The 22,961-nt window shown below is 46.1% G+C and overlaps 1 protein-coding gene across 1 annotated transcript in view; it reads left to right on the forward strand.

Moving 5' to 3' along the window:
- Window positions 1–18,945, forward strand: part of LOC308578122 (PHD finger protein 1-like) — a gene marked incomplete at both ends in the record, with an annotated part of 33,928 nt that extends 14,983 nt beyond the window's left edge. Inside the window, one exon of the mRNA XM_081178386.1 lies at window positions 18,898–18,945. Coding sequence (XP_081034512.1) covers window positions 18,898–18,945 — 48 coding nt within the window. The remainder of the gene's footprint in view (window positions 1–18,897) is intronic.
- Window positions 18,946–22,961: the final 4,016 nt, after the last annotated feature.

Below are 22,961 nucleotides of genomic sequence, written 5' to 3' on the forward strand. Positions count from 1 at the left end.
AGGAGTACGACAAGGCTATACATGGTCTCCCTGCTTATTTAACTTATATCCATAATTCATCATGCGAAAGGCTGGGCTGGATGAGATTGCCAGAAGAAATATAGAATCATAGAATCATAGAGTTGGAAGAGACCACAAGGGCCATCGAGTCCAACCCCCTGCCAAGCAGGAAACACCATCAGAGCACTCCTGACATATGGTTGTCAAGCCTCTGCTTAAAGACCTCCAAAGTAGGAGACTCCACCACACTCCTTGGCAGCAAATTCCACTGTCAAACAGCTCTTACTGTCAGGAAGTTCTTCCTAATGTTTAGGTGGAATCTTCTTTCTTGTAGTTTGGATCCATTGCTCCGTGTCCGCTTCTCTGGAGCAGCAGAAAACAACCTTTCTCCCTCCTCTATGTGACATCCTTTTATATATTTGAACATGGCTATCATATCACCCCTTAACCTCCTCTTCTCCAGGCTAAACATGCCCAGCTCCCTTAGCCGTTCCTCATAAGGCATCGTTTCCAGGCCTTTGACCATTTTGGTTGCCCTCCTCTGGACACGTTCCAGTTTGTCAGTGTCCTTCTTGAACTGTGGTCCCAGAACTGGACACAGTACTCCAGGTGAGGTCTGACCAGAGCAGAATACAGTGGCACTATTACTTCCCTTGATCTAGATGCTATACTCCTATTGATGCAGCCCAGAATTGCATTGGCTTTTTTAGCTGCCGCGTCACACTGTTAGCTCATGTCAAGTTTGTGGTCCACCAAGACTCCTAGATCCTTTTCACATGTACTGCTCTCAAGCCAGGTGTCACCCATCTTGTATTTGTGCCTCTCATTTTTTTTGCCCAAGTGCAATACTTTACATTTCTCCCTGTTAAAATTCATCTTGTTTGTTTTTGCCCAGTTCTCTAATCTGACAAGGTTGTTTTGAAGTGTGATCCTGTCCTCTGGGGTGTTAGCCACCCCTCCCAGTTTGGTGTCATCTGCAAATTTGATCAGGATGCCCTTGAGTCCATCATCCAAGTCGTTGATAAAGATGTTGAATAAGACCGGGCCCAAGACAGAACCCTGTGGCACCCCACTAGTCACTCTTCTCCAGGATGAAGAGGAACTATTGATGAGCACCCTTTGGGTTCGGTCAGTCAGCCAGTTACAAATCCACTGAGTGGTAGCATAGTCAAGACCACATTTTACCAGCTTCTTTACAAGAATATCATGGGCACCTTGTCAAATGCCTTGCTGAAATCAAGGTAGGCTACATCCACTGCATTCCCTTCATCTACCAGGCTTGTAATTCTGTCAAAAAACGAGATCAGGTTAGTCTGACATGACTTATTTTTCAGAAATCCATGCTGACTATTGGTGATCACAGCAATTGAAGTCCACCATTACTACTATCTCCCTTCCTTTTGCATGCTTGGCCATCTGTTCCAGGAAGGCATCATCTATGTCCTCCATTTGGCTTGGGGAGCTATAGTAAACTCCCACAATGAGGTGACTGTTATTCTTCTCTCCCTTAATTTTGACCCAAATGCTCTCACTTTGGCTTTGAGGTTCTAAATCTTGGATCTCTTCACAGGTATACACATCCCTGACATATAACGCTACTCCTCCTCCTTTCTTGTCTGCTCTGTTTCTCTGAAATAGATTGTATCCCTCCATTATTACATTCCAATCGTGGGACTTATCCCACCAGGTTTCAGTGATGCCTATTATGTCATATTTAGTTTGCTGTACCAAGAGCTCAAGCTCATCTTGTTTATTTCCCATGCTTTGCGCATTAGTGTACAGACATTGAAGTCCATTAATCATTCCCCCGTGTCTCTTATTTAAGGATTTTTTCCTCCCACCACTAGGTCTGCGTGCTGTTTGCTCCATTTGGTCTATGACATTTGGATGATCATCTTCATCAATTGATAGACTCCTACCTTCAGGAGCACTGTCTCCCTCCCCCACATTAGTCAGTTTAAAGCCCTCCTGATGAGGTTTCTGAGATTTTTGGCAAAAACATTTCTCCCAACCGTTGTGAGGTGTAGCCCATCGCTTGCCAGAAGTCCATCTTCAAGAAACTGCAGTCCGTGATCTAAGAATCCAAACCGTTCCTGTTTACACCATTTGCGAAGCCAGCTGTTCACTTCCACTATTTTTCCAGCACGCTTCCCGAGACATCTTGTCAGGCCCACAGATCACTGCTTCTGTTCCCCTCAGTAGGGAATCCCCTATCACCACTACACGCCTCCTCTTAGGTTTGGTCGGGGTTCTTCCGTGAGCTGTCCGTTCCAAGGTCGCCTGCACATTCCCTGAGGACTGACTTTGCTGCTCGTCTTCATATACCTGATTGACTGTAATGAGGGAGAGATCCTCAAATGGAGTCTGCTCTTTGTCTTCCATGCTAGGGGAGAGGACCTCAAAGCGATTGTGTATTTCTAAACAATCAGAGCGAACCCTGGTCCTCCTACTTCTTTGAGTCACGTTTCTCCATATATCTGGCTCCTGTGTTGGTGAACTAGCCTCCTTCTCAGGGGAGTCCCATGTCTCCTCCTTGGTGGAGACGGTGTGCTCTGTTGCTTCCAAGAAGAGCTCCAGCTCTCTAATTCTTTGGAGCGTAGCTACATGTTCCTCCAGTTGCTGGACTTTGTCTTTTAAGAGGGCAATCAACATGCAATTGCTGCAGGTAAAGCTGCCTGCAACCTTTGGCAAGATGGCAAACATTGCGCAGAAACCGCAGGCGACTGCAGCTGTTCCCTCCCCCTCCATCTTGAGAACGTGTCTTTGGGGGTGGCTACAGCGGTCCTCCATCATAAAAAGCGTGAAGACAGGACAAATAACTCCCCCCACAAAAAAACCTAGGTCTCCTCCAACAAACGTTTGAGACTAGCTCCCCTAAATCTAAAAGATGGATCAAACTACCCTGCAAGCTCTGATAAGCTCCTCCAACAGCTAATCACCTGCCTCAACAGAAATCCTGCCCCCTCTGACCTTTGCACAGGGAGAACAGCTAATCAGCCACAAAGAAACACACACACACACACACACACACACACACACACACAAAAAAAACCCACACCCCTTTTTGCTCCTTCTTCAACTGCTGCCCTGCAAGCTCAACTGCTGCCCTCAACAACCTCAGATATCAGGTTACATACGCTTCAGGTCACTGACTCCGCTAACCCAGAAATAGTGCTTCAGGTTAAGAACTTTGCTTCAGGATGAGAACAGAAATTGTGCTTCGGCAGTGCGGCGGCAGCAGGAGGCCCCATTAGCTAAAGTGGTGCTTCAGGTTAAGACCAGTTTCAGGTTAAGAACAGACCTCTGGAACGGATTAAGTACTTAACCCGAGGTACCACTATACAAGGCTGAGATGCTTCCTTTCTCCCAACAGCTTCACGGGCCCAGAGTGTTCCTGATAAGCATCACCAGTCTCCTCCTCAAAATACCCAAACAGAGAGACAGTCTTTAGACAGTCAGGGATTTGAGGTTAGAGTAGGAAAAGGTTTTTGGTTGCTGCACTTCTGCATTGTTACTTGATTTAACTTTTGGCCCAGTATTTAGTTCTGGTTTTTCTGGTATACTGCTGCATTATTTCCTCCTTCTAGTCCCAGCTTTTGCCTTCTCTTTGAGAGAAGATAGAATTTAATGATTTCAAACACCCATCCCTTCATTATTTTGTTGCTCAGTCTAACTTTTGAGCTGCCATCCTGTGTTGGGGATTGGCTTAGGAACAGTTGTATTTCATTTTTTTTCAGTCTCTCTTTTCTCATTACAGAAGTCAGGTTAATTTTGGTTTTTTGATTTCATTTTGTTTCCTTTGTTCTCTGGTGATGCTCAGACAAAACTATTTTCACTTTTAAAGCTATTTTTTACTCTAATGTATTAACTGGATTAATTTTCCCTGGGTTTCCTTTGCTGGATTGATTTAAACTTCTGCTTTGAATAGTTAGCTGTTTTTCTTTTTCTCCCTTTGGAAACCTAATATACTTTTAGGGGGGGTGGGGTGGAGGAGGAAGGCCAGGAGCAGAATTGTCTCAGCAATAACTAATTTTGCCTGCTCTAATCAATGCATGTCACCATATGCTTTAATACAGTTTTATTTCACATTTAATTCACAGGCTAATTATTGTACTCTTCTTTTCTGTGAAGATGCTGTTCCTTAATTTTTCTTACCCCTAAATTTCATTGGGCTGTAGCCAATGTTAGTCCCACTCAGAGTAAACCAATTGAACTTTATGAACATGACTGGTGTACATTAATTTAAATGTGTCTACTCTGAGTAGAGTGAGGTCAAGTGGGCCTTAGAAAGCACTGCAAATAACAAGGCCAGTGGAAGTGATGGTATTCCAGCTGAACTATTTAAAATGTTAAATGATGATGCTGTTACGGTGCTACACTCAATATGCCAGCAAGTTTGGAAAACTCATAAGTGACCAGAGGATTGGAGAAGATCAGTCTACATCTGAATCCCAAAGAAGGGCAGTGCCAAAGAATAATAATAATAATAATATAATAATTTATTATTTATACCCCGCCCATCTGGCTGAGTTTCCCCAGCCACTCTGGGCAGCTCCCAATCAGTGTTAAAAACAGTACAGCGTTACATATTAAAAACTTCCCTGAACAGGGCTGCCTTAAGATGTCTTCTGAATGTCAGGTAATTATTTATCTCTTTGATATCTGATGGGATGCCGTTCCACAGGGCGGGCGCCAGTACCGAGAAGGTCCTCTGTCTGGTTCCCTGTAGCCTCACTTCTCACAATGAGGGAACCGCCAGAAGGCCCTCGGCGCTGGATCTCAGTGTCCGGGCTGAACAATGGGGGTGGAGACGCTCCTTCAGGTATACAGGACCGAGGCCGTTTAGGGCTTTAAAGGTCAGCACCAACACTTTGAATCGTGCTCGGAAATGGACTGGGAGCCAATGTAGGTCTTTCAAGTTCTGTGGTCTGGGCGGCCGCTCCCAGTCACCAGTCTAGCTGCCGCATTCTGGATTAATTGCAGTTTCTGGGTCACCTTCAAAGGTAGCCCCACGTAGAGCGCGTTGCAGTAGTCCAAGCGTGAGATAACTAGAGCATGCACCACTCTGGCGAGACAGTTCGCGGGCAGGTAGGGCCTGCGTACCAGGTGGACACAGAATTAACCTGCGCCTCCATGGACAGCTGTGAGTCCAAAATGACTCCCAGGCTGCGCCCCTGGTCCTTCAGGGGCACAGTTACCCCATTCAGGACCAGGGAGTCCCCCACACCCGCCCGCCCCCCCAAAGACCGTGCTTCTTTCTTGTCAGGATTCAACCTCAATCTGTTAGCCGCCATCCATCCTCCAACCGCCTCCAGGCACTCACACAGGACCTTCACCGCCTTCACTGGTTCTGATTTGGAAGAGAGGTAGAGCTCAGTATCAGTAGAGCTGGGTACTATTTCTGGGTTAGCGGAGTCTGTAACCTGAAGCTTCTGTAACCCGAGGTACCACTGTATTGGGCAAACCAAGTCCTGCCTATTTAAACAGACAGGAATAGCTTCCCTAAGCAGGTCACCATTTGGAGTTTCACCATTTGTCTAGAGGAAAGTAACTCAGTTATAGCGGTTCTGCCAGTCTCTGCTTCCTCTTCCTCCATTTGTAATCTAAGGGGTAGCAAGGTTGGTCTGCAATACAGGGGTATAAGAAGTGCTGGAAAAAATGATAATAATAATAATAAAAAATTTTATTTATATCCCGCCCTCCCCAGCTGAGCCGGGCTCAGGGCGGCTAACAACAATCAAATAAACAATCAAATAATAACACATTCTAAAAATATTTCAATATAAAAATTAGTTAAAATCAAATTGATGGCAACCGATTAAACAAAATTCTGTGCAGGTTGCCAGAGGAGGGAGTCAGGCTGCGCCCTGACCAAAGGCCTGGCGGAACAACTCTGTCTTGCAGGCCCTGCGGAAAGATGTCAAGTCCCGCAGGGCCCTAGTCTCTTGTGACAGAGCATTCCACCAGGTTGGAGCTGCAGCCGAGAAGGCCCTGGCTCTAGTTGAGGCCAGCCTAACCTCTCTGAGGCCTGGGACCTTGAGGGTGTTATTATTTGTAGACCGTAGGTTTCTCTGTGGGGCATACCAGGAGAGGCGGTCCCGTAGGTACGAGGGTCCTAGGCCGTATAGGGCTTTAAAGGTTAAAACCAGCACCTTAAACCTGATCCTGTACTCCACCGGGAGCCAGTGCAGCTGGTATAGCACCGGATGAATGTGATCCCGCAGCGAAGACCCCGTAAGGAGTCTCGCTGCGGCATTCTGCACCCGCTGGAGTTTCTGGGTCAGTCTCAAGGGCAGCCCCACGTAGAGCGAGTTACAATAATCCAGTCTGGAGGTGACCGTCGCATGGATCACAGTGGCTAGGTCAGGGCGAGAGAGATAAGGGGCCAACTGCTTAGCTTGGCGGAGATGGAAAAATGCCGCCTTTGTTATAGCTGTAATCTGCGCCTCCATAGAGAGGGAGGTATCGAAGATTACACCCAAACTCTTAACGGACGGTGCTGGCACTAATTGCACCCCCGCAAGAGATGGGAGTTGCCCCCTCGATCCCATATCGTCCCGCCCCAGCCAGAGGACCTCTGTCTTCGAAGGATTTAACTTCAACCGGCTCCCACGTAACCATCCAGCCACAGCTTCCAGACATCTGGTCAGTGTGTCTGGGGCTGAGTTAGGATGGCCATCCATCAACAGATAGAGTTGGGTGTCATCAGCATACTGATGGCAACCCAGCCCAAAACTCCGGACAAGCTGGGCGAGGGGGCGCATAAAGATGTTAAAAAGCATCGGGGAGAGAATCGCACCCTGAGGCACTCCACACACCAAGGAGTGGCGCGATGACAATTCCCCCCCAAGCGCCACCCTCTGTCCCCGATCAGAGAGAAACGAGCGCAGCCATTGAAGGACTGTGCCCTGGATCCCCACGTCGGCAAGGCGGTGGTCCAGGAGTTCGTGATCGACCATGTCAAAGGCTGCTGACAGATCTAGAAGAATCAGCAGCCCTGACCCGCCTCGATCCAGCTGCCTGCGGAGATCATCTGTTAGGGCGACCAGAGCCGTCTCGGTCCCATGACCAGCACGGAAGCCGGACTGGAATGGATCCAAAGCAGATGTTTCATCCAGAAACCTACCAAGCTGTTCAGCAACCGCTCTCTCAATCACCTTACCCAGGAATGGAAGATTCGAGACCGGGCGGTAATTGGATAGATCTAAGGGATCTAACGATGTTTTCTTTAAGAGCGGACGCACCACCGCCTCCTTCAGTTCCCCTGGGAATATCCCGGTGCCAAGGGACAAATTGATGATATCCCCCAGAGGGGCCCGCACCTCGTCTGGACACGCTCTAATCAGCCATGACGGGCACGGGTCAAGAGGACAGGTGGTGGGCTTTCCAGCTTGGAGGAATCTGTCCACATCGGCTGGAGATATCCGGTCAAAGTGGTCCAATACTGGACCTGAGGACAGTTGAGGGGCCTCCAGTTCCTTTATTGTATCCAAATTGGCAGGGAGGTCATGGCGGAGCAACAGGACCTTCTCCGCAAAAAAGCTCGCAAATGCCTCACAGCTGTGTGTCAGATTGTTATTTAAATTTGGCTGTCCTTCAAGGGACGTTAAAGACCGAATTATACTAAATAATTGCGCCGGGCGAGAGCTAGCGGATGCAATGGAGGCCGAGAAGTAAGACTTCTTAGCGGCCTTCACTGCCATCTCATAGGTTTTCATAAAAACCCTATAAGATGTTCTTGAGGCTCCGTCACGGGCACCCCGCCATACTCGCTCTAGCCATCTGAGGTCCCGCTTCATTTTCCGAAGCTCCTCGGTAAACCAGGGAGCCCGATTTCTGCGGGGTCGCAGAGGGCGCTTAGGTGCGATCTCATCGATGGCTGCCAGGAGCTGGGTATTCCAGCCCTCAACAAGCTCAGTCAATGAGTCGCCAGGGGGAGCAAGGTCCCGCAATGCTTGACGGAATCTATCAGGGTCCATCAGCCTCTGCGGGCGAGCCCAAATCGGCTCGCCACCTAAGCAGGGTGGGGGTGGAAAGTCAATCCTGGCTTTCAGAGCGTAGTGATCAGACCATGGCACCTTCATCGAAGGAGACATGATCACATCTATACCGGCGCCAAAGATCAAATCCAGCGTGTGGCCTGCTTGATGTGTGGGGCCCGAAACAAACTGGGAGAGCCCTAGTGTCGCCATGGAAGACACCAGGTCCAGAGCCTGTGAGGAGGGAGTGGCATCAGCGTGGAAGTTGAAGTCTCCCAATACCAATAGGTTAGGGAACTCCAAGGCCCAGCCGGCCACCGCCTCCAGCAGGCCTGACAGGGTGGCTGCTGGTGTGCTAGGTGGCCGGTACACCAGCCAGACAGCCAAGCTCTCCTCGGAGCCCCACACTAGGCCAACACATTCAATGCCGGGGATCGATGGCGATGGTAGAGCCCTGAAAGAACAATCTTCCCGGATTAATACTGCCACCCCTCCCCCCCGGCCCACAGTCCGTGACTGGTGGAGGACGGAGAAACCCGGGGGCGCCATCTCTCGTAAGGTAACAGTTACCCCTTCGCGCACCCAGGTCTCCGTCACACAAGCCAGGTCGACCCCCTGCGAGGTAAAGAAATCTCGCAGGGTAGCGGTTTTGTTGCCTATAGACCTGGCATTGCACAACACCAGTGAAGGAGGTGAGTAATCCTTGCTCACCCTACCCTCGTCCCTCGGGATGGGGCGCAGATTGGAAGGGGTACGAGCATATCCGTATCTCGATCCCCTTCGCCTATAATATCTGCCCCCACCGCCATACCTCCCTCGCCCCTCCACGGTAGCAATCCCAGGCCTCATACAAGCCTCCATTTATAAAATAGAAAACAAAACTACCAAAAACAATTGTGCCCAAACAAAACCAATCCCCACCCCACTCAATGACCGACCCCAAAACAAAACAAAACAAAACAAAATACATGGATAAAAACCACCGTTCACGGTGGTACAACAAAATAAACAATAAAAACACCTTTAAAACACCTTAAAATATATATAAACATGTTTAACATATGCTGCAGCAGCACCAGTGTCCTTAAAGCTATTACGGGGGTGAGCCTGGGCCCCGCCCCCTAGGCCAGATGGAAGGTGAGCCTGAGGGGGGAGAGGCCTTCTCCGACACTCACGATGCAGCAGCAGCGATGTCCCAGACCCCAATGAGGCCTCTTAAAGCTGTGGCGAAGGTGAGTCTGGGCCCCGCCCCCTAGGCCAGATGGAAGGTGAGCCTGAGGGGGGAGAGGCCTTCTCCAGCACTCACGATGCAGATGACTTTTTAAAAATCCCACAACCAGTTCTAACAATTGTAGGCGACATGTGCCCTCATAAAATATGCATTTAGTTCTGTGTGTGAGAAGGGCGGGGGGAAGCATCTTTCAAAAACAATTAATTGGCAGGATTAATAGAGGACACCAGGATTAACAGAAGACATCAGTGATCACTTGTATTTACACAGACCAGAGCTGCTGCTTTTGGGACAAAACACTAATAATAAAAAGGTAGTGGATCAAAACAAAGAAAGCCCCCTTCCCCAAATGCCTGACCATGTGATTCATTTTGCAAACAAAACAAAGCGAAGCTAAACACACTCCTTTCTGAACTTCATGAAAAGGCGAGTCAGGTATCTCCCTTAAGACGCTTTATAGGATAAAACCATCTGCATAGTGACTGTTCCTGTTCTATGATTCTTTGAGGATGACTTTCATCTTATGCAGGGATCATTTGCCTTCATATTATGGTGGTTCCAACAGCCCTAACATTTGGCGTTCTCTTTTTTAAATTGTTAGGTGAGCTGTGTGTGGAGGCTCTTTGTAAAATGGAGGAAATCAACTGCTCCTACCAGGTGGCTGGGAAACACCCTGGGATCTATCTGCTCATGGTACATCCTAATGAAGTGGTGAGCTGCTTTAATTTCCTTTTTCCGGTTATTCTTTTCTTCCTTTTCAGTTTTGCTACGTAGGATTAAGCTGTCCTAAACAGATGACAGATGAAATAGATCCTCCTTGACACAGTGCACAGTTAAACTATGGAACTTGCTCCCACACAGTGGCATGTGGTCAATGGACATGGGGGACTAGGCTAGTCCCCTAAATCAGAGGTTTTCTGGCTGGACACTCTGAGAAGAGGTTATAACAACAACAACAAATTTATTATTATTATTATTATTATTATTATTATTATTATTATTATTATTATTATTATTATTATTATTACCCTGCCCATCTGGCTGGGTTTCCCCAGCCACTCGGGACGGGTCCCAACAGAATATTGAAAACACGATAAAACATCAAACATTAAAAACTTCCCTAAACAGGGGTGCCTTCAGATGTCTTCTAAAAGTCAGATAGTTGTTTATTTCCTTGACATTTGATGGGAGGGCATTCCACAGGGTGGGCACCACCACTGAGAAGGCCCTCTGCCTGGTTCCCTGTAACCTCACTTCTCGCAAGGAGGGAACCGCCAGAAGGCCCTCGGAGCTGGACCTCAGTGTCCGGGCTGAAAGATGGGGGTGAAGACGCTCCTTCAGGTATACTGGACCAAGGCCGTTTAGGGCTTTAAAGGTCAGCACCAACTCTTCGAATTGTGCTCCGGAACATTCTGGGAGCCAATGTAGGTCTTTCAGGACCAGTGTTATTTGGTCTCGGCGGCCACTCCCAGTCACCAGTCTAGCTGCTGCATTCTGGATTTGTTGTAGTTTCCGGGTCACCATCAAAGGTAGCCCCACATAGAGCATATTGCAGTAGTCCAAGCAGGAGATAACTAGAGCATGCATCACTCTTGCAAGAGAGTCCACGGGCAGGGAGGGTCTCAGCCTGCATACCAGATGGAGCTGGTAGGCAGCTGCCCTGGACACAGAAATGACCTGCGCCTCCATGGACAGCTGTGAGTCCAAAATGACTCCCAGGCTGTGCCCCTGGTCCTGCAGGGGCCCAGTTGCCCCATTCAGGACCAGGGAATCTTCCACACCTGCCTGCCTCCTGTCCCCCCAAAACAGTACTTCTGTCTTGTCAGGATTCAACCTCAATCTGTTAGCCGCCACCCATCCTGCAACCGCCTCCAGACACTCACACAGGACCTTCACTGCCTTCACTGGTTCTGATTTGGAAGAGAGGTAGAGCTAGGTAACATTTGCATACTGATGAACACATAGCCCAAACCCCCTGATGATTTCTCCCAGAGGCGTCATATAGATGTTAAAAAACATGGGGGGGAGGACAGAGCCCTGAGGCACCCCACAAGTGAGAGCCCAGGTTTCTGAACACTTATCCCCCAACACCACTTTCTGAACACGGGCCAGGAGGAAGGAGCAGAACCACTGTATAACAGTGCCCCCAGCTCCCAGCCCCTCTAGACGGCCCAGAAGGATGTCTTGGTTGATGGTATCAAAGTTTGCCCTGCGCCTTTGGGGGAAGCAGCCAGCGCCTGCCCGCCCACCCTGAACCCATCCCAGGGTGGTAGATTACTGCCAGTTTTTTATATTGGATCGTAGCTCACAGCCTACTTGAAGATAGACATGCCTGCCCTAGGATAACCAAACTAGGTGTCTCCAGGAGAACATCTGCTACGACTTGAAGCAGCTTGGGCAGGGAATCCTTGGTGCAGCGGGGAAGTTGGTACACCAAAAGAAATCCTGTACTGCCCCTATTGCCCAACTTCCAGAACATGCACTCAGTAAACTGGGTCTTCCCAATAGGACGCCCGGTGTACGCTAATGACTTCCTAAAAATCACTGCAACCCCCCCCCCACCCATATGACCTGGGTGGCTGTGGGTAAGAGAAACCTGGTGGACAAGCAGCGGCAAGGACAGGCCCATCTGCTTCATCCAACCAAGTCAGGTTACACATGCCAGGTCAAGTCCTCCATACTGGAGTAGATAGATGGGCCTGTTAGAACACGCTTCCTGCAAAAGGATGGTTGCTTCAAGATTGCATTACTACAATGCACTCTATGTGTGACATTCCTTGCGCTTGATCCAGAAGCTGCAGTTAGTGCAGAATGGTGCATCATGGTTGCTGACAGGAATGAGACCGTGTCAGCATATAACACCTATGCTCACATACCTGCACTGGTTGCCCATTTGATATATAAAACACTGAACAACTTGCAACCAGTTTACTTGAGAGATGGCCTTACCCCATGTATGCCCATTTGACTGCTTCAGTCTGCAGAACTGACACCGATACAGGTGTCACATAATACTCGTTCTGCCGTTGAAGGAAATCAATCTTTTAGCATGGCAGCACCTACACTTTGGGGCTCCCTGCCTACTAACAATACTCTACTCTTTTCAGCACCTGCTAAAAGCCAAGAAGAACACCATTCCAAAAATGAGTTTGACGATTCCCTTGCCTTTGATGAAAAGAGACACTTTTTAGCCCTCCCTTACCAGTCACAGGAAGAAATCATTAGCAGAATGACTTCCTTACAATACACCCTTATTCACTTTCGGCCTCCAGAGAAAGCTAATACAATCACGGATCAAATTATGGAAATAATGTCTAACCAACACAGAGGTAAACAAAGGGAAGAGGTGGAGAACCCCCCCCCCCAATAAACAAAGATAATCAAATTGATAAGGAACACCCTCCTATCAGAGAGTATAACTATGCTGTCCCTTCAAGTTATTCTATAACCTCTGTTGAATGGCTCCAAAGAAGATTTCTTAATCTGGAAGAATTAGCTCTCCCTGACCTGAAATCAACAACCCAAATTCTAACTACTAAAAAGGAGTTCTCTAACCCTTTGATAGGAGGCGGGTCTGTGTTTGTGGACAAAGTTGGGGAATCAAATCAAATTGTAGAACTGGATTGATATAATGATTCTTGTAATGAACAGTTCAATAGAGTTTTCAGCACCCAGTGCCACACAAACCTAGGGGGGGGGCACATGAAGTTCAAGCCTTGTCTGACTATGAAGTTATAACTCCAATAAGGAATTCAGCAGGCCAGCCGCACAATCAACCTGTCCTCAACAATACATGCAAGGTCTTATCATGGAATGTGGCAGGATGATCCCCCAAGTTAAAAGATATGAATTTTAAAGAATACTACATAAATTTTAATATTCTCTGCCTACAAGAAACTTAATAAAAACATTCCTTCCAGTAGCACCTTAGAGACTAACTAAGTTAGTTACTGGTATGAGCTTTCGTGTGCATGCACACTTCTTCAGAACATTATCTGTTGCTGGAATTCAGAAGCTGACAAAGACTTGACCAGCAATGAACTTTTTATTGCTTCACACACAGAGATAGCCAGGCACACTCCACATTAGTAAGTTGCAGGATTGAGTTTCCGACTTCTCCTTCCCTCTTTTAAGCCTCCCTCCCGGCAGCCTTCTGTGACTCAGCTCTAAATTGCTTTGCCCTTTTCTCTGCTCTACCCTCTCAAGCTCTGAAGGGGAGAGGGAAAGGGGCTGGAACAGAACTGTCTTGCAGAGCAGGAGACGTAGCCCTGTCAGAGTCTGTGCCCACACTGAGCCAATGTCAGGAACTGGCTAGATAAGTAGTGCTGGCAGCCAGTTAACCAGGAGGGACCAGGGAGTGACACTGGGGAAGAAGAGGATTTTGAGCCTGGTTCAGACTGGTGGGACATGGAAGAGCAACCCACGGAGGGAACTAGCAAGGAAGCATCAGAGCTGGAGAGTTTTGGGGAGGGGGGTCCTCTGATTTCCAGCAACAGACGGTGGCCAACGCCTTCGCCAAAGACAATTTGGCTGCGCCGAGGGAGTGAAGCACCAGGATGGAGCTTTTTTCAGAGAAAGATGGCCAAGTTCTACGTCAGTGCCACGACAGCTCGCTTCGGACAGCATAAAACCTTGTATCACTTGATGTGGCAGGTTTTGGTTTTTCAAAAAATCATTTTTATTGGTTTTCCAATAAAAACAGCCAATCAACATATCCGGATCATAATCCAATTAAAAATAATAAACTAATTTTTTTTAAAATGACAGAGCTTGCAGGGCAGCAGCTGAAGAAGGAGCAAAAGAGTTTTCTTGTGTGTGTGTTTCTTTGTGGCTGATTAGCTGCTCTCCCTGTACAAAGGTCAGAGGGGGCAGGGTTTCTGTTGAGTCAGGTGATTAGCTGTGGGAGGAGCTTATCAGAGCTTGCAGGGCAGCTTGATCCATATTTTAGATTTAGGGGAACTAGTCTCAAACGTTTCTTGGGGGAGACCTAGGTTTTTTGGGGGGGGGTTATTTGTCCTGTCTTCACGCTTTTTAAGATGGAGGACCACTGTAGCCACCCCCAATGACACGTTTTCAAGATGGAGGGTGAAGGAACAGCTGCAGTCGCCTGCGGTTCCTGCGCAATGTTTGCCATCTTGCCAAAGGTTGCAGGCAGCTTTACCTGCAGCAATAGTATGTTTATTGCCCTCTTAGAAGACAAAGTCCAGCAACTGGAGGAACGTGTAGCTACGCTCCAAAGAATTAGAGAGCTGGAGCTCTTCTTGGAAGCAACAGAGCACACCGTCTCCACCAAGGAGGAGACAGGGGGCACCCCTGAGAAGGAGGCTAGTTCACCAACACAGGTGCCAGATATATGGAGAAACGTGACTCAAAGAAGTAGGAGGCCCAGGGTTCGCTCTGATTGTTTAGAAATACACAATCGCTTTGAAGTCCTTTCCCCTAGCATGGAAGACGAAGAACAGACTCCATTTGAGGATCTCTCCCTCATTACAGTTGATCAGGTATATGAAGACGAGCAGCAAAGTCAGTCCTCAGGGAATGTTCAGGCAACCTTGGAACGGACAGCTCACGGAAGAACCCCGACCAAACCTAAGAGGAGGCGTATAGTGGTGGTAGGGGATTCCCTACTGAGGGGAACAGAAGCAGTGATCTGTGGGCCTGACAAGAGGTCTCGGGAAGTGTGCTGTCTCCCCGGGGCTAAGATCCAAGATGTAACTGAACGACTGCAAGAAATCATAAAACCCACTGACAAATACCCCTACATCTTGGCTCATGTGGGAACCAATGACACTGCAAGCAATAGCCTCCAGAAGATCAAAAGAGACTAGGAGGCTCTGGGCAGGAAATTGAAGCAACTAAATGCACAAATTGTCATCTCATCTGTCCTCCCAGTTGAACGACGTGGCCCAGGGAGAGAGGGGAAAAGAGTGGAAGTGAACAGCTGGCTTCGCAGATGGTGTAAACAGGAACGGTTTGGATTCTTAGATCACGGACTGCAGTTTCTTGAAGATGGACTTCTGGCAAGCGATGGGCTGCACCTCACAACGGTTGGGAGAAATGTTTTTGTCAAAAATTTCAGAAACCTCATCAGGAGGGCTTTAAACTGACTAATGTGGGGGAGGGAGACAGTGCTCCTGAAGGTAGGAGTCTATCAGTTGATGAAGATGATCATCCAAATGTCATAGACCAAATGGAGCAAACAGCACGCAGACCTATTGGTGGGAGGAAAAAATCCTCAAATAAGAGACACGGGGGAATGATTAATGGACTTCAATGTCTGTACACTAATGCCCAAAGCATGGGAATTAAACAAGATGAGCTTGAGCTCTTGGTACAGCAAACTAAATATGACATAATAGGCATCACTGAAACCTGGTGGGATAAGTCCCACGATTGGAATGTAATAATGGGGGGGGGATACAATCTATTTCAGAGAAACAGACCAGACAAGAAAGGAGGAGGAGTGGCGTTATATGTCAGGGATGTGTATACCTGTGAAGAGATCCAAGATTTAGAACCTCAAAGCGAAAGTGAGAGCATTTGGGTCAAAATTAAGGGAGAGAAGAATAACAGTCACCTCATTGTGGGAGTTTACTATAGCTCCCCAAGCCAAACGGAGGACATAGATGATGCCTTCCTGGAACAGATGGCCAAGCATGCAAAAGGAAGGGAGATAGTAGTAATGGGGGACTTCAATTACCCGGATATTTGTTGGATGTCAAACTCAGCCAAGAGCATAAGGTCAAACAGATTCCTCACTGGCCTTGCAGACAACTTCATTGTCCAGAAAGTGGGAGAAGCAACAAGAGGAACAGCCATTTTAGATCTGGTCCTAACCAATGTTGATGACCTGGTTAGTGGGGTAGAAGTGGAAGGATCAATAGGCGCGAGTGATTATGCTCTTCTGAAGTTTACTATACAGCGGAAAGGAGCAGCCAAGCATACTAGGGCTCAATTTCTTGACTTTAAGAAAGCCGACTTCATAAAACTTAGGGAAGTGCTGGGTGAGATCCCATGGACAGTAATACTAAAAGGAAAGGGAGTTCATGATGGCTGGGAGTTTGTGAAGAGGGAGATAGTAAAAGCACAACGTCAGGCAATACCAATGAGACGGAAACATGGAAGGTGCCTAAAGAAGCCAGGGTGGCTATCTAAAGAACTTTTAACTGAGTTAAGATTAAAAAAGGATGTGTACAAAAAATGGAAAAGGGGGGAAACCACCAAAGAGGAATTCAAACAAATAGCCAGCACATGTAGACACAAAGTCAGAAAAGCTAAAGCACAGAATGAACTCAGGCTTGCTAGAGAGGTTAAAAGCAACAAAAAAGGCTTTTATGGGTATGTTCGTAGCAAAAGGAAGAACAAAGAAACAGTGGGGTCACTCAGAGGAGAAGATGGGGAAATGCAAACAGGGGACACAGAAAGGGCTGAACTCCTCAATGCCTTCTTTGCCTCAGTCTTCTCCGATAAAGAAAACAATGCCCGACCTGAAGAATTTGGAGCAAATGATTCAGCAAAGGAAACACAGCCCAGAATAACTAAGGAGATAGTACAAGAATACTTGGCTAGTTTAGATGTATTCAAGTCTCCAGGGCCAGATGAACTGCATCCAAGAGTATTAAAAGAACTGGCAGATGTGATCTCAGAACCACTGGCAGTCATCTTTGAGAATTCCTGGAGAACAGGCGAAGTCCCGGCAGACTGGAGGAGGGCAAATGTTGTCCCTATTTTCAAAAAGGGGGAAAGAGAGGACCCAAATAATTACCGCCCAGTCAGTCTGACATCAATACCAGGGAAGATTCTGGAGCAGATCATCAAGCAAACAGTCTGTGAGCACCTAGAAAGGAATGCTGTGATCACCAATAGTCAGCATGGATTTCTGAAAAATAAGTCATGTCAGACTAACCTGATCTCGTTTTTTGACAGAATTACAAGCCTGGTAGATGAAGGGAACGCAGTGGATGTAGCCTACCTTGATTTCAGCAAGGCATTTGACAAGGTGACCCATGACATTCTTGTAAAGAAGCTGGTAAAATGCAGTCTTGACTATGCTACCACTCAGTGGATTTGTAACTGGCTGACTGACCGAACCCAAAGGGTGCTCATCAATAGTTCCTCTTCATCCTGGAGAAGAGTGACTAGTGGGGTGCCACAGGGTTCTGTCTTGGGCCCGGTCTTATTCAACATCTTTATCAACGACTTGGATGATGGACTCAAGGGCATCCTGATCAAATTTGCAGATGACACCAAACTGGGAGGGGTGGCTAACACCCCAGAGGACAGGATCACACTTCAAAACGACCTTGACAGATTAGAGAACTGGGCCAAAACAAACAAGATGAATTTTAACAGGGAGAAATGTAAAGTATTGCACTTGGGCAAAAAAAATGAGAGGCACAAATACAAGATGGGTGACACCTGGCTTGAGAGCAGTACATGTGAAAAGGATCTAGGAGTCTTGGTTGACCACAAACTTGACATGAGCCAACAGTGTGACGCGGCAGCTAAAAAAGCCAATGCAATTCTGGGCTGCATCAATAGGAGTATAGCATCTAGATCAAGGGAAGTAATAGTGCCACTGTATTCTGCTCTGGTCAGACCTCACCTGGAGTACTGTGTCCAGTTCTGGGCACCACAGTTCAAGAAGGACACTGACAAACTGGAACGTGTCCAGAGGAGGGCAACCAAAATGGTCAAAGGCCTGGAAACGATGCCTTATGAGGAACGGCTAAGGGAGCTGGGCATGTTTAGCCTGGAGAAGAGGAGGTTAAGGGGTGATATGATAGCCATGTTCAAATATATAAAAGGATGTCACATAGAGGAGGGAGAAAGGTTGTTTTCTGCTGCTCCAGAGAAGCGGACACGGAGCAATGGATCCAAACTACAAGAAAGAAGATTCCACCTAAACATTAGGAAGAACTTCCTGACAGTAAGAGCTGTTTGACAGTGGAATTTGCTGCCAAGGAGTGTGGTGGAGTCTCCTACTTTGGAGGTCTTTAAGCAGAGGCTTGACAACCATATGTCAGGAGTGCTCTGATGGTGTTTCCTGCTTGGCAGGGGGTTGGACTCGATGGCCCTTGTGGTCTCTTCCAACTCTATGATTCTATGATTCTATGATTCTAGGTCAAGAGCCACCAAGGGTCTTATCCTTGAAGTGAGAAGGTGAGTGAGAAACCTTTTCAGCTTGTTCATGCTGATGTGTGTGGTCCTTTTAAACTCAGCAGGGGTAATTCCCAGTATGTGCTAACTATAATTGATGATGCCACAAGGTTTAGTTGGGTTTATCCCATGAAGCACAAGGCAGAGGTTTTCCTCTAAGTTTAAAGACTGGGTGGCATATGTTGAGAGGCAATTCCCACACAAATTTTAAAAGTTTCAATCTGACCGTGGAGGCGAATTTCTGTCAGGTGCATTCCAATCATGGTTACAAAGGAATGGAATTGGGCACAGAAAGACAAACCCTCATAGTCCAGAGAAGAATGGAGAGGCAGAGAGAAAGAAAAGGTCTCTGCAAGAAATGATGGACTCAATGCTAGAGGATTCTGGCTTGTCCAAACGCTATTGATGGGAGGCGATCTTGACAGCCAATTATGTTCAGAACTGCTTGGTCCACAGCACGATTGGAACAACACCCTATTTTATGCTGTTCAGAAAAAAGCCCAAAGCTGATCATTTGTGCACATTCAGTATGAAGGCATGGGTTCATGTGCCACGATCACAGTGCAGAAAGGGTGACCCCAAAGCACAGCAGCTTATGTTTGTTGGTTACCAGGATTTGGGCAAAGGGTGGAGCTTTGTGGTTGGAAATAGTGGGCTACATGCTAATTCAGAGGTTTGGTTCCAGGCATCAAAGGGTGGTTCCTCACATTTGAGTGTTAAAAGGGAACCAGGCAATGTAAACACTGAAGAGAAAGGTGACAGGGCTGTAAAATCTGCATCTCCTGAGGCTAGTGAACAGAATGCCAGTCATTTTTCACCAACATCAAAGGATGAGTCTTACTCTCCTCTAAGGGGGCGAAAATCTGAGGGGGATGATAGTGAAGATGAGGCCAGTTTTACTCCAAGAAGATCAGAGAGGAAGAACATAGGAATTCCGCCAGATCGTTTTATGCCTGGTACAGCTCACATGTTCCATGTAGCTATAGAGCCTCAAAGCTACAAACCAGTAATGGATTTACCTAAGGAGCAAATTTTTGCTCTGGAAGGGTGCCATGGAAGAGGAGATGAACTCTCTCCGTGAGCATGGAGTGTTTACATCTACGTCACCGCCAAAGAGTGCCATGGTGGTGGGATGTAGATGGATTTAAAAAATAAAGCCTCTGGCTACTGGTGGTTATAAATATAAGGTGCATTTAGTGGCACAAAGTTTTTCCCAGAGACCAGGACTGGATTTTGATGAAGTGTTTGCACCCACAGCTAGAAGTGAGAGCATGCGTTTGTTGCTTGCAATTGCAGCAAAGCGCAATCTTAAAGTTAATCATTTTGACATCCAGATGGCTTATCTGAATGCCAGTCCTTATGAAGAACTTTATTTATCAGAGCCACCAGGTTTTGAAACAGGATAAGGAAAAGTGTACAGATTACACAAAGCCCTATATGGTTTGCGTCAATCAGCACACAAGTGGAACACATGCTTAGATGAGACTCTTGTTTCTCTAGGTTTCGAACGCAGTGTTGCTGATAACTGTTGGTACATGCGTGGCACTGGTAACAAGCAAGAATTTTATTTGGTATTTGTGGATGATTTGCTATATGTGGCCAAAGAGGCTAGGCAAATCAAGGAGTTTTCCACGCAATTGCCCAAAAAGTTCAAAGTAAAAGATCTGGGCTACGTACAAAACTATTTGGGTGTGGAAGTGTCCCAGGCCAGTGATGGTAGTTTTCTGCTCAGTCAGAAAAACAAAATTAAGCAACTGCTGGCAACGTTTTAACATGCAAGATTGTAATGGGGCAAGTACACCCATGGAAGTAGGTTTTGTTAAAGGAATGCAATCAGATAAAAGCTCTGAGTTTGAGCATCCAGATCTCTACCAATCAGCCATTGGGAGCCTAATGTACATATCACAGTGGAGTAGACCCGATATCTGCTATGCAGTGAGGATTTTAAGCAGACAGGTATCCAAACCCACTGTGAGTAAAAAGGATACTGAGGTACTTAAAGCAAACTGCTCTGAAATTGAGCTCAGCAGGAGAAGAAATGCTTGAGTGCTACTCAGATAGCGACTGGGAAAATCTGCCAGACAGAAAGTCTGTAACTGGGCTGGTGATCATGTTCGGTGGATCACTGATTGGATGGAAATCCAGGAAACAAAGCATAGTTAGTGTGTCTTCCACGGAAGCGGAATACGCTGCTTTGAGCGAGCTCTGCAATGAGCTAATATTTTTTAAGCAGTTACTGTTGGATTTTGGCACTGAATGAGATTTTCCAGGAAAAGATTTTGTGGACAACCAAGCCTGTATAACACTAAGTAAAACTGAGCAGTTCAAGGGGAAATCAAAACACGTGGAAGTAAAATACTAGAATGTCAGAACTAATGTACACAGGACTGTCATTGCATGTGAATATGTTGAAAGTGCCAAGAATGTCAGATATAATGACAAAGCCATTGTCATTTGTGAAAAACAAAATGCTGTGTGAATGCATGGGTTTGCAAAACAAAGTTGGTGAAAATACTTTGTATGTGCTCAGAAACTAATTGCACTATGCAAGCTGTGAGGGGGTGCTGGAATTCATGGTTTGCTTGCAGCTTTGCAAGTTAGCAATTAGTGTCTCCACAGCCTGGGAAGACAGAGCATGAAAGGAATCTGCCTAGAGATAAGAAGACCCAGCAACAGCTCAGTGATTGGCTGAGGTCCCTCATATAGGCAGCATGACCTATGACACTAGTGTTGAGGAGTAAGTGGTTTGGTTAGTGCTGAGGCGTTGCTGAGAGTGAAGAAGTCATGTTGTAAATAGTAACTTGTAGATAGCTTGTATGTTTACTGCTGTATATGATAAACTACAAGAATATGAAGAAGAATATGAAGAAGATCTGTGGAAGGGACATGGAAGAGACTTAAGGGCCTCGGACATAAGGTTACCAGGTTAATGAACTAGATGGATGGGATAGAAAGGACTGACAAAACCCGAGACCAGGAGGAAGAGACGTTGGATGAAGATTGGAAGAAAGTTTTAAAAAATTCTATTTAGGAATGTTTTCTAAAATTAATGAGTATTAGAAAAATGTTGGAACGAAATTATTTGGCTTTAGCAGAAATGTTAAAAAGAACTATGTAAGAATATGCTATGGTTATGAGAAATTGGTATAAATAACATTTACGCCCCAAATACAAACAAATCTGAGTTTTTCAAGAAATTAGAACAGGTATTATTAGATTTAGACGATAACAAGACGATATTACTGGGAGACTTCAACGCGGTGCCGTCACCAGAAAGGGATAGACAAGCGGAAAACAGAAAACGAAACCAAGGAAAGTTACCGAGATCATTCCATGATTTAGAAGAAAACCTAGACTTAACAGATATATGGAGATATAAACACCCAACAGGAAAGCAGTTCACCTTCTTCTCCGAAGTACATAAAAGCTGGGGCAGGATAGATCAGATCTGGACCTCGAGAGCACTTACTCTAAGAACAACAAGTTGTGAAATTCACCCAAGAACACTTTCGGATCATAACATGATAACCCTGGAAATCAAAGGGATAACACAGGGAGGCTTTAGATGGAGACTAAATGAATATCTACTAGAAAAAGACGATGTTATTGAAATGGCCAAAACTACCCTAAAAGAATACTTTAACTTAAATTTAAATACAGAAACAAGCATAGAAGTGGTCTGGGACGCCAGTAAGGCGGTAATAAGAGGTCTATTCATTCAGCAAAACAACTATAGGAAGAAGATAAGACAGCAGAAGAAAGAAGAAATACTTAAGCAGCTAAGAGATTATGAGAAAAAATTAACAGACCACCCGAAGGATGAACAAAGTATCCGAGCAATAAAAATGTTACAAACACAATATTCGATGCTGACGAGTCAAGAAATTGAATGGAAAATCAAACTAATGAAGCAAAGATACTTTGAGTCAGCGAACAAAACAGGGAAATTTTTGGCCTGGCAACTGAGGAAAAGACAGAAACAGAATATGATAAACAAAATAAAAATAGAGGAAGACTTGATAGTAGACCCAATTAAAATACAAAAAAAGTTTCTGGAATTTTATGAAGAACTATATAAGAAGGGGGAAGAGGACCCAATGCAAATAGAAAGATATTTAAAGAGATATAAAGGGAAGACTATCACGGAGGAAGAAAGATCTCAACTCAACAAGCCCATTAACATAGAAGAGGTCCAAAATGCTATAAAAAAAATGAAAATAGGAAAAGCTCCAGGCCCAGATGGTCTTTCGGCCAAATACTACAAAGTTCTAGGAAACCAACTATCACCGGTGCTCTGTGACACAATGAACAACATCTTGAGAAGAGGGAAAATACCTGAGTCGTGGAGGGAAGCTTTCATAACATTAATTCCAAAACCGGATGTAGATAAAATGTGTATTAAAAACTACAGGCCAATATCCCTATTGAACAACGATTACAAAATATACGCTGATATTATGGCAAACAGATTAAAAAAGTGTCTGCCAAACTTAATCCACAAAGACCAAGCAGGCTTTTTACCAAATAGATTCCTGAAGGATAATGTGAGACATACTATAAACTTAATCGAATATCTGGAAATTAACAATAAC

Source organism: Podarcis bocagei (assembly GCF_964188305.1).
Source record: "Podarcis bocagei genome assembly, chromosome: W".
NCBI lineage: Eukaryota > Metazoa > Chordata > Lepidosauria > Squamata > Lacertidae > Podarcis > Podarcis bocagei.